The sequence below is a fragment of the Equus caballus genome, chromosome 13 (genome assembly GCF_041296265.1).
Source record: "Equus caballus isolate H_3958 breed thoroughbred chromosome 13, TB-T2T, whole genome shotgun sequence".
NCBI classification, from domain to species: Eukaryota; Metazoa; Chordata; class Mammalia; order Perissodactyla; family Equidae; genus Equus; species Equus caballus.
This window is the reverse complement of record NC_091696.1, coordinates 53,614,110-53,626,441: the sequence shown is the minus strand read 5'-3', so window position 1 is coordinate 53,626,441 and position 12,332 is coordinate 53,614,110. Positions and strand designations below refer to the sequence as shown.

The 12,332-nt window shown below is 52.4% G+C and overlaps 1 protein-coding gene across 7 annotated transcripts in view; it reads right to left on the bottom strand.

Annotated features, from left to right (window-relative positions):
- The window catches only part of AXIN1 (axin 1), a 57,161-nt gene that overhangs the window by 36,902 nt on the left and 7,927 nt on the right, over nt 1–12,332 (bottom strand). For 6 of the 7 annotated variants that reach the window (XR_011424427.1, XR_011424428.1, XM_070231287.1 and 3 more), the window contains exon 2: nt 9,392–10,350. Coding sequence is in view for 5 of the 7 variants with exons in the window: in XM_070231287.1 (XP_070087388.1) it covers nt 9,392–10,350 (959 nt within the window). In the remaining 2 variants the exon portion in view is untranslated. Of the gene's footprint in view, nt 1–9,391; nt 10,351–10,778; nt 10,906–12,332 lie in introns of those variants that run through there. The other variant, XM_070231288.1, reaches the window with a different exon arrangement.

The following is a 12,332-nucleotide window of genomic DNA, read 5'->3' as shown; positions in this document are numbered from 1 at the left end:
TCACACCACACGGCCCCTGAACAGCCAGGCCCCATATCTCCTTTCCCTTCACTGAATTCTTCTCGTCCTTTTGTATTTAAAAGAAGGTAAGTTTTGCAAACGAGGCCTAGCTCTATGATCAGAGAAACAAGGGGCAGCCTTTCTCAAGCACACGGAGGACTTCCGGGCGATAACCAGCCACGCTGCCCTCCTGGGGGCAGGACGCCAGAGACAGGAACTGTCCTCACTCACACCCAGCAGTCATCTGACTCCCCTGACACGCCCCTCTAGGACACAGGAGAAGTCATCTCTGTAAAATGAGTATGAAAGGCTCCAGATCCAGGGAAATCAGGTACAGGAGACAGATAGGGGATTAGGATGAAAACCCAGAAATCAGGTGAAAATCTGTATCCTCACCTGGGAAAGCTCAAACTCCTTCACCTCTCCAGCTCCAGAATCCAACAGCCAGCCCCACAAGGAGACCACGCGTCCCTCTCTGGGGAAGCCAATCACCCCAGAAAAAAGACAGACAGGGGATCCCTACGCCAGAGTCAGCCGGCAACCTGAACAGCCCAAGCTCAGCAGTCGCAAAGGCCCTCCCCACACAGCTCTGAATCAGCGTCTCCAGGGCCTCACTTGTAAACAAGAGGGAACAGCCAAGGACCATCATTTGGGTAAAACCTCAAGCAAGGAAAACAGAAACCAAAACAAACCTGTAAGAAAGGAACTCAGAGGACAAACACTACACTGTGCAGAAAGCAGGGCAAAATAACAACTAAGAAATGATAACTAACATCTCCAGAAAGATTTTTAAATGTTGATCCAGGAACAAAAAAAGGATGACATTTCTTTTTAGAGTGTATATTCAGAAAACAAGGGCGGGAAAAACTTAATAAAAGATCTGAAAATGCCACAAAAAGAAATGGAAAACAGGAGAAAAAGAGATTTAAAATTCAAAGGCTCATTACAGATGGTCCAACATCGTAATAATAGGAGCTCTAAAATGTGAAAACAGAAAACAGGAAGTTACCAAAGAAGCAACATTCAATAAATTCCCAGGATTGCAAGACTAGCTTCTTCAGCACAACAAAGGAAAAGTGCCCCAGAGCAAGACACAGTACTATGAAAAGGCACAGCTATAAAGAAAACGCCCAGGAAACGCGGAGGGGAGGGTCACACGCGAATACACACAGAGTGGCTAGGGCCTCTCCAGGACGGCTCCAGAGGACAGAGGGGACGAGGCTAGCCCTTTAATTTCTGAGGGAGGTGCCGCCCAGTCAAGAATCCTAAACCCAACCAGCGCTGCCTCCAGGGACTTTCAGCATCAGCACAGCGCGGCAGTCACACGGCACGCCTGTCACACGGCACGGCAGTCACACGGCACGGCAGTCACACAGTGCGCCTGTCACACGGCACGCCTGTCACACAGCATGGCAGTCACACGGCACGCCTGTCACACGGCACGCCTGTCACACGGCGCGGCAGTCACACAGCACGCCTGAAGAGCATCCATCTCCAGTGCAGTGGGGACAGGGAAGGTCTCAGGAGATGCCTCTTGGGGAAAAAATAGTTTATCTGGAGCCAGCCCTGATGGCCTAGTGGTTAGAGTTCGGTGCTCTCAGCGCTTTGGTGGCCCGGGTTCGCTTCCTGGCCGCACAACCACATCATCCATCTGTCAGTGGCCATGCTGTGGTGAGGGCTCACACAGAAGAACCAGAAGGTCTCACAACTAGAATATACAACCATGTACTGGGGCTTTGGGGAGGAAAAAAAGAGTAAGACTGGCAACAGATGTTAGCTCAGGGAGAATCCTTGCCTGTAAAAAAATACAAAACAAGTTTATCTGACAGGTTTTATAATGTGGAGAAGTATATTCATAGGCACTTTTTAAGCAGATGCAGCCTAAAGGAAGATTTATGTCAGAAAGTCAAATATCTAAGCAAATGAAAAAAATGCAGCAATTATAACCCAAAAAGATACACTAAAAAATAGTACAAGAAAGAAAACACTTGGCCCAACATGGCTCAGCAATGAGAACACCGACTACGGATCTAAACCAAATCGAGGATACATTAATAATGAGGACAGGTGGTGGGAGGGGAGACCACCAACAGGGTGTCTCAGAACAGATGGCCCAAGACAGCAGTATGAGCACAGTGCTCAGAAAAGGGGGTGCGATGGACTGGAAGTCTGAGTCCCCCCAAAATCCACGTGTTGAAGTCCTGGCCCCCAGTGTGGCTGTGTTCAGAGACGGGGCCTCTAAGGAAGTCAGAGGTTAGCTGAGGTCCAGGACCGGGGCCCTGAGCCAAGAGGGAGCTGTCCACGCTGAGGAAGGGCCAGGGGAGCACAGGAGCTGGCGGCCGACGACGAGCCACAAGCAGCAGCCTCGCGATGAAACTATGGTGCCGGCGCCTCCAGAGCTGTGAGAAGTGAGTGAATGCCTGCTGTTAAGCCCCAAGTCCATGGTGCTGCACTGTGGCAGTCTGAGCAGACTAACACACCAGGGGAGGAAACAGCGGGACGTGACCATCCCAGAAAGACCAGGGGGACACCACACGGTAAAGTTTAGTTATCAGCCTTCAGCATGATTTGAAATTTTCCTTGTTTCCATTGTTTTAATAAAAATTAAAATTAATTTAAAATACTGGTATAGTAGTGCAAACGTCAAGAAGACCTAAGGTCATATGAAAAGGAAACATTTACATGCATCCTTTTTAAAGAAAAAAATACGCTTTTGTAAAGTTGCACATCACGGACCTTCTTGTGATATATCTTGGTACATATTTTATTGTATTGTATATCTATATATATTGTTTACTTGTATATATATTATTGTATATATTTTAATAATACACTTTCTAATTACAAAGAAGTATGTTTTATACGAATTTGGAAAATGTAGAAAAACAAACAGAAGAAAACAGCGAGCCTATGTTCTCTAACCATACAGAAAAAAATCCCTGTACAACCAGCCCTGCTACTGGACATTCACGTTATTTTAGCCATCAGCTATTACAAACAGCAGTCTTTATGATTATTATTTGCATGCGTGTGAGGAAGATTCATCTGTTGCCAATCCTCCTTTTTTTTTTCCTTAAGGAAGATTAGCCCTGAGCTAACATCTGTGCCAATCTTCCTGGACTTTGCATGTGGGACGCCTCCACAGCATGGCTGATGAGTAAAGTAGGTCCGCACCTGGGATCCGAACCTGCGAACCTGGGCCACCAAAACAGAGCGTGTGGAACTTTAACCACTGGGCCATGGGGCCGGCCTCTCTTTATGATTATTTTCAAAAGTTTGTTCAAGAGAAGACATTGGCCCCAGAGACTGAAGATGAGTTAGTAAAGGTCCAGAGAGGGCCAATACCAAAAAACCCAACATTTAAATAACTCAAAGGGCACAAAACTGGGCGGGCACAGGCTCAGGAATGGGAAGAGGCCTCTCCCGCTGGGGGGTAAGGGCAGTGCCCACCCAGCCACCCAGTCACGCTGTGCAGGGCTCACCTCTGCCCATCAAAACTGGAGGAGTTTGCTCCCAACAAAAGAGCTGAGTTCAGCTGCTACCAGAAGTTTCCTGGTGCACAGGGAAGGCTTGCAGGCCGAGACTGTAACACACTGGCGCCCGGGGCCACCGCGGGAGGGGAAGGGGAGGGGCGAGGCTGAGCCCTTGTCACCAAGTCCGCTGGCCAGCCTGGGTCCTGGGAAGGGACCGAGATTTCCTGAGTCATTTCCTCAGATCACACGCTTTTTGGAATTAACGGGCTCTGAGAGGACCCTGAGTGACCCACAAAACTCTGCACCTGTAGCGATGTGACACAGGGGACAACAAAGCGATGCTGATTTTCCCCCACGCACACAGGTCTGCAGCCTCACGTGGTTCATGCACTAAAGAAAGGACTCTTAGCCTGCCTTCCTTTCCTCAATGAAGCGCCACCACTCAGCCAAGGCCCGATTTCTCCAAACTGCAGGGTAAACGGGCATAAACAAAGCCAGGCTTCTAGAAAAGATCTACAGAGCCAGGGAGCGCAAATCAAATTCCAATCTGTGACGCCGATGGGCGCACAGACCCAAGCTCTGCCGGTCACCAGGCAGCTGACCCACGGGCATGGCTCCGTTCCAACAGCGGCAGGACGGGACACACACGCCCCGCACGCCCCGCCAAGCACATCGACCCTGCGCTCTCCTGAAACGGCTGCTGCCGTCAGGGCAGGGGGCAGCGGCCCACCAGAGGACTCGGCCAGCGTCTGCCACCTGCTCGCTACAAGGGCTTCCCTTCCAGAACCTACTGACGGAGGCCCTGGCAAAGTGGCCCCTGCACCCAGAACTCCGCAGCCTGACGGCTAACTAGGGAGACTTTCCTGGACCCTGCTGGAACCTGTCAAAGATCCTAAGTTTTGTATGACTTAGGCAGAGAAAAAATATTTTTAGACCCTCCTATAACTTGGGTTTAAAAATATTTTCACGGCCAGTCCTACCCCGCTGGCAGGCATATAAAGTGCACACAGCTTGCTGGTGCTGCTGTGACGCAGTCCACCACGGCACTCTGTGTCCTAGGAGCTTGGGGCTGACGCCAGGGGCAGTGGGAAGGCCCAGCAGCGCTGGGAGAGGGGACGGCGTGACCAGACTTGCATTTAGAAAAGATCCTTTTGGCCCTGTGGGGAGAAGACACGGAGGCAGAGACCCGACCAGAAGGCTGTGCAGCGGTCCGGGAGGAGTGGGAGGCAGAGCGCAGACAGCGAGAGGCACAGGGTTCCCACAGGAGGGGCCAGGACCTGCTGCAGCACTGGTGGGGGGAGCAAAGCAGGACCCGGTGGTCTGGGTTGACCTGGTCAATCGTGGTGCCACTGCAAGAATGGTTACAAGAGGAACAGGTTTAGGGTGGCGAATTAACATGCCTTGCTTTAAGGAAATGTGATTATTACAATCTGAATGTGTCATTTACTACCCTGTCTTTGAGACCACCTGTAACCTGGATGTGAATTTCACCAACATCCAGCAGACCACTAAACTGAGATGATGATGCTGACGATGAAGTTTCAGCAAGAGCTGAAATGTACCGTGTACCTGCTGTGTACAGGCACTGGCTGGTCTATGCACCTCTAGGTGTATCTCACGGAACCTCCATGACAACCACATTTGGAGGTCCTTACTTCATCCTCTCCATTTCACAGATACGTACAGACAGGTGTAGTAACTTTCCCACCGTCACAAAGCCAAGAGAGAGCTGACCCCACAAGACGCCGCCTAGTGGAAAAGTCATCACGCAAGAGATTAAGTTAAGCCCCCAAGCTTAAGGTCCTCCTCATCCAGCCAGCAAGGTGAGTGAAAAGATTCATAAACTCCTGTCTCGAGAGCCCCACAGCTGCGTACCAGTCTTGTCTGAAAACATCTCCAGTCGCCTCCTTTGGGGGCATCTGTTCAGTTAAAAGAATTCACCCAGTTGGACAAGTCACACATCTGGAAGATGACGAGGGAAGGGCAGCAGGGCCATGCTCTCTCCCTAAGCTTCGAGCCCTGCCTGGAGTAACCACAAACACAGCAGTAGGAAAGAAGGGGGAGGGCTGCAGGGAGAGCCAGACTAAAAACGAGCTACCCACCTTCACAAATGGCCTGAAAGCTTGACAGTGAAGAGAACTTGCTAGAGGTCAAATCAAACAGGCCTGCTGCTCACAAGTGTGTCCTGAGACCCCATGGGCCGTGGCCATCCCCAAACACAGCGGGCACACATTCCACCTTGTTGACGGGACCCCCCTGCAGGCCTTCACCAGAGGCCCCGCCCAAACGCCACCCCACCCCATTCGAACACCAATCAAAACCCCAAATCAATCTCACTTTTCTGCTTTCCATATACAATTGTACACATTTTGGGCGCTTCCTCTTTCTACATTTCTCCTCTTGACCTTTTAAGCCGTCACCAGAAATACAGTCACTAAACCAACAAACAAGTCAGACAGTTCCTCAGTCAAACTCTGAGGGGACCCTGGAGAGCAAGGCTGGTCGCCTACCCCTTCCAGGACCCACAAGTCGCCGAGCTGCTCCTGCTGTGAATGGCATCGGTGGTCCACCCTTCGGCCTCGGCCATGATGACCAGCCCTGACCAGGAGCACCTAACTCAGCTGGCCCATCAAGAAGACTCAAAAAAAGATCCCTGGAGATGCTGTCCTGGGGGAACTTCTCAGCCGAGGAGGAAGGCAAGGGTAGTAAACAGCAATGGAGACATCTGCTGACGTCACACGTCAAAAGCCAGCAGCCACTGGTGAGCACAGGCGGTGGAGGGCTGAGGGAGCCGGCCTGGTGTCAGGCCTGACCAACCAGGCCGCGCAGGAGAATGCTAGCTGGGCCCTCCCATGGCCAGGCCCTGACCACACTCGGCACCCACACCAGGCCAAGCTTTGGAGGGGAGCGAAGCCTGAGCCTGCCAGCTACTGTCTTGTGGCCCCTGAGCCCTAACGCCAAATCACAAGTAAATGGCCAGTCAAGCACCTGCATCACAGGACCCTCTGACAATTCCCACCACACTTAAGCGGTGGGCGTGAACCAACTAAAGGTACGTTCAAAATTCCACTGACGATGACAGGCACTAAAGACTGGGGAAGTCTTCCATACAGAGACACAGAAAACGCAGAGCGGCAAGAAAGTCCCTCAGCCCAAGAGCTCACAACGACCCCCGGTGAGGAGGACGAACACAGAAAAGGGCCAGGGCATCACTGTTCTGACAGAGACCTGAGTAAAACTCACTTAACTTTTCTCATGTTGTCTATATGAAAAACAGCCACGCGCGCACACATAAAGCTAAACGAGGGCTGCCGCTCAGGCCTCCTGCCGGGGACAGGGAGCACCACGCCTGAGACACGTGCGTGGGACAGGGAGGCGGAACTACGCCAGCGAGCACAGTCGGAGCAGCCCGCGCTGCAGAGCCCGTGGGACCAGGATGCTCTTGGTTCAGGATCCCTGGGTTGTCCTGCCCTAGACACGCCCTCATGACGCTCCTCCACACGCAGTCAACGCTGAGGCACCTGCTGTCCACAGACCTGCATCCCCACGTGGAGGGTTCGGCTTCCATCCCTCCTCTTTGTAGCGGGCGCTCACTATCTGCCTATTTATTCAGCGCCACCTTCCTTTTCCCTTTCCATGAACCCCAATCTTCCTTTGAAGGATACTCTCCCCCACTGGAGAATGGAGATGCTATCTGGGAGGGGCACCCCACTGCCCCTCTGAGGGGAGGTGTCAGCTTAGCGGCACAGGCTCAGGCCTTACACACGGTCATGCTGGTGTGGCAGCCACCTCCAACACAGGGAGCCAACCAGACAGCAAAGCTGGCCAGAGGAAGGCGAGGCAAAGAGGCATCAAGAAAAGGCACAGGTTGGGGGTCTGGCCCCGTGGACAAGTGGTTAAAGTTCCATGCACTCCACTTCGGTGGACCGGGCTCACAGGTTCGGACCCTAGGCACAGACCCGCTCCACTCACTAACCACGCAGTGGTGGTGTCCCACATACAAAATAGAAGAAAACTGGCAATGGATGTAAACTGCGGACTGTGGGTGACCGTGATGTGTCACGGAGGTTCATCAGCTGGGACAAACGTGCCACCCCAGGGGTTGACAATGGGAGACGCTGTCATGTGTGGGGCAGGGGGACAGGAGAACTCTCTGCACCTTCCTTTCAATTTTTCTGGTAACCTAAAACTGCTCTAAAAAGCTGAAGTCTTTAAAAGAAAAATGGCTGGAGCCTGGATCAAACCATATCTGAAGCTGGCACTGCCACCAGACTTTCTATTTATCTGAGTCAACCCCTGTACTGTTTAAGCCAGGCGGCCTGGATTTTCTGTGACTTCCAACGTGATGTACCCTGACTGCACACGCTCTCAGGACAAGCAGAATGTGATGGACTCCATACCCCGTCAGTACTAAGAAACGATGACCCCGATGTCGGAGATCCTCCACTCACAAAACTACCACGGACAACCACGAGTGGGACGGTGTTTCATCACACACAGGACTCCTGAACTCCAGGCTCTGCCAGCCACCAGCAGCTCCACAACAGTTAAAACCACAACTTGCCACAGTCCTCACAGCTGCACGCTATGAGACGGGCACAGCCAACAGATTCTATTAATTTGACAGCAAAGCTTACTTATTACAAATAGAACAAACCAAAGAAGGAAAAGGCAAAGTTGCCACTTACGACCAAGAACTGAAAAGTGTGCAGACTGGGCTGGCTGGGGGAGGAGTGGCACTCAGGAACTTTTAAAATTAGAAATCAGAATTGAGCTCAAGGTTTTCCCCCCGCAACCCGGGCCTCAAACACAATGCCATCTTAAAACTGTTCTATTCAACCACAAAAACTTCCAGGTGAGGTTTAAAACTGTGTCGGTTACTAGCCTTACTTAACAGGACAACTTTATGGCATATTCTGTCCTCAAAACCTCGCAAGATCGACAGCGCTTAGCTAAAGACAATGAACAAAAGGCAAAGAAATCATCTCAAACAGTGTCTCTCGAATCACATCACTTAAAGGATGGTTAAGTCTTAGAAGCGTTTAATCCTGTGTTTATTAGCAAGCAGTCAATTTCTCTGCCACAGGAAGCTTGGAGAAACAGTCCAGGTTTTTAACAGCTCCACGGGAGACCCCCGGCGCTGGACTGTCTTTTCAGACTCTTGATTGAACCAGTGGAGCCACAGGCAGGTGCGTCGAGGACCAGGACGGCTCCAGGGCAAGGAGTGAGAGACAGCGGTGCCCTGCTAACACCTGCAAAGGCCACCAAGGCCAAGCGGCCAAGGTGCCCGTGTGCCTGCACGCCGAGGCAGTGACCCTAACTTCAGGAAGCCCAGTCGCTGGGACCCACTGCACAGCAGCGCTGACTCATGTGGTGGGCAGGCAAGGGTCCAACCCTGGAACTGTGGCCACAGCCAGAGGAGTTCCCAAAGTGCTCGAGCTGCCGCACGGCAGCCGCCCCACCACCACTTCCCAACCTCGAGGAAGAATCTTAGAAGATCGTTATAAAAAGCAGTGATTCCAGAATGCATTTAAACGTCCACTCCTCCCTTTATTAAGCCACAAGGATTATGCCTACCAGGTAAATCGTTTGTGCGTGAGGATACATATTCGACTGCTAAAGGGTAAGTTTAAATGTCATGATGCCGTCTAAGAACTCTACTGCTCCTAATGACTTACAAAGCCATATATTTCAGTCTGTTCTGCACAGAAGTATCCTCAACATAAAAACATTAAAAACATCTAATGACAAAGGTGAAGCTATCATCAGTAAGAACGAAATGCACGCCTCACCCCCGGCAGCGGGCGTATGCCCACTCTGGGCTGCAAGACAAGACCACGCCTCAGCAACACCTCTCCCGCGCGAGTTCTCCGGGTCTCAGAGGTGAGCACAGAAGCGGACGCCCGTGTCTCACTCACCTGAATTCTCTGCCTTCGCTGTACCGTCTACTTGCGGAGGCCCGCGGGGCAGCCGTCTCCAGCAGCAGCTTCTGCGTGAGCCTGCCAGGGGGACCAGGGTCTCTGCCATCGTCTTCATCTACATCTTGGTCACATTTCCACTCCTCGTCTTCATTCAAAGTGGGCAGGTATCCAGGTATGCCCTTCCCTGTCCCTGACCCAGAGCTCTGGTCGCTACAGAGCTTCGGGCTCTCTGAGCCTGTCCTCGTGTACTCCAAATAAATATCGGACTTGAGGAAGGACGGGTAGGTGTTCTCCTCCATGGTGGACTGGATTTCCGTCTGGGCCTGGTCGAACATGGCAGGATCGATCAGCTGCTTCATGATGCAGTCCTTTATGAAGCTCTTGGTGGCTGGCTTGGTTTGCCTGGACACGATGCCATTGTTATCAAGGATGTACTTTCGGTAAATAGCTTTGGCCAGCTTCAGCCTCTTTTCCTCATTCGAGTCACAGGGCTCCAGCTTCCTGAAGCCGCTGCAGGCAAACCAGAAGTCCAGCAGGTCAGCACAGTCCTCCTGCTTCAGGAAAGTCCTAAACAGGTTTATCCCATCTTGATCGTCTAGCAAGGAGTGCAGTGACTCGGCCCACTTCAAGTACGGGGGGGTGGGGGAGGCGCTGCCCTCGGGCTCGTACCCCAGGTCCAGATCCGAGCGCCTCGGAGTGGCTGTTGATGTCTCACCTTTGATCCCGGGGCCTTTCCCGGAGCAGAAGCTGTGGCTGACGGGCCTGGGGTCTGTGGACACCAGTTCACCCTCCTCACCAGGCACTGGGGGCCGGGGGGCATCTTCGGTGAAACTTGCTCCGAGGTCCAAGGGGAAACCCTGCTCTTGGACACTCATTTTGGGGCTCTGCGTCAATGAACAACGAGGGCTGCACCCTAATACATCAGTACTTACGGCTCCAAAGTGAATCAATCTGTCCTGTTGAAACCATTAAGAGGACAAGGATTAGGAAAGGTGGGTCCACGGAAACATGGCCACAGAGGCTTTCTCAAGACAAGACTCGTAATGACGCCCTCCCGCTCGAACTCAAGGCCAAAAACTCAGTTTAAGTTTTCAGTCTTTTGTCACAAGGTTTGTGCTACATTAAAACACGTCCTGGAAACTCTTACAACTGCAGGAATGCCTCTGGCGCTAAGAAAGGACTGCCCAGACAGGGAGAGCAGCACTCCCCTCAAGTTCATACTGCGAGCACATCAGAGACCAGCAGCCTGGGGAACCCCATCTCGGCCGCAGAGCTGAGTGACCAGGCCTTCTCTGCCAGCTCCAGGAAGGCCTTCTCTGCCAGCTCCAGGAAGGCAGGAGGACTGGAGGAGAAAGGGGCTTCTGGTCCTTCTAGTTGTACACACCTGGGTGAGAGCCGGTCCCTCACGTGAGAGATGAAGATGACCATCCCACGGGCCCCACAGGGTCACTGTGAGACTCAGACACGGACGGGAAGGCACATCACACACCAGAAGGCGGGCGCGGGCATCTGCTCGCATGTCCTGTAGGCCCACAGCCACTGTGCTTTCTGCCTACCCCACTACATCACACTCTGTATGCTTCACAACGTGTGCACACACACGGCGAGTTGTCTAACTCTCAGCACACGCCTGAAAGAGCTGCTAACGGGGGTCACCTTCAGCATCTTCAACTGGGCGATCAAAGGACACCACCCACACGCACACGTGCAAGGGCCCTCACGCCACCAATGTGGAGCATCTGGAAAATGCTTCCAGCAGAAAGCTGCACTTGACTTCTAAAACCTGACTTATAAGGCAAGTGTCCTTCTGACAACAAATGGTGAGCACTCTGAGAAACAGAGAAGATACAGAAAAACAACAGCCAAATAGTCAAACCTTTCAGCGCAGGAAGCATACAGCTCAGGAGATTTAGCTCGTAAGCTGAAAACCAAGCCACCCGCCCTCTTGGAGGTCAGAGAACTACGGGTTCTACTGTCGCAGCTACAAACCTCCCGGGGTGTGAGGGAGGACTGCCCCGGATCAGGACTCTGCCATGGTCTTCAGTCCTCCTGCCGCATCCTACAGGAGCTCGCGGAGCCCACGAGCTCCGGCGACACCTCCCAACCCAGCCAACGGGGTGACTACAACACAGCCCGCCATGACGTAAGAGGGCTGGCTAGCAGTGGGCTGGAGAGAAGCGTGTCAGGTCCGAACGCCTGGAGCACTGAAAAAGCCAGAGGGAGCAAAGGACAACCCTAAAATCTGGTTTCAGCATAAAGCGTAGCTCTCCCTGGCCACCGCTTGGCGCTCTCAGCCATGGCCTACATGTAATCCACGCCCCCACACCTGCATAATCACACGGCACACACTTCACCTGCCAGCGGCTGCCGATGGCTAGAAGTGAGAAGCATCTAGAGACAGAGAGTGGGTCACAATTATGTGCCCCAAACGACATTTCTGCAGCTAATGACTTCGTATGTAAACTACTTGGTAGGCTGTAATCTGGGCCTCAGCAGGAACGGCCTGCTTCTTAAGGTCAAGGCCCATGGGCTGTGGCCCCCTGCTGCTCGGGACCACTTCAAATGCAAAGTCGCTGTCTCTGAGCCCTGTCAACACAGAACAAGCACCCACACCAGCTCCTGGATTGGATGTCTAACATCCTTGTGTCCGGGACGCCGGCCTAGGAGAGAAGGCCCGCACCTGGCCCCTGAGCCTCACCCTTGGAGACACCCTGTGTCACTAGCCTCAAGAAAGAACCAAGTCACTGTTTGCAAACGGATAGCTAAGTAAGAGCCACTGCCACTTCCTCCTAAGGCGCTATGTGTCCTATGTAAATGATCTGTAGCAGGCTGATTCAGACGCTTTCTGCAGCATCACAGCAGCCAGCACAAAGTCTTGCAACTAAGACACACCAACAAATATTTAATTCATTGACATAAAGGAAAACAACACTTGTCA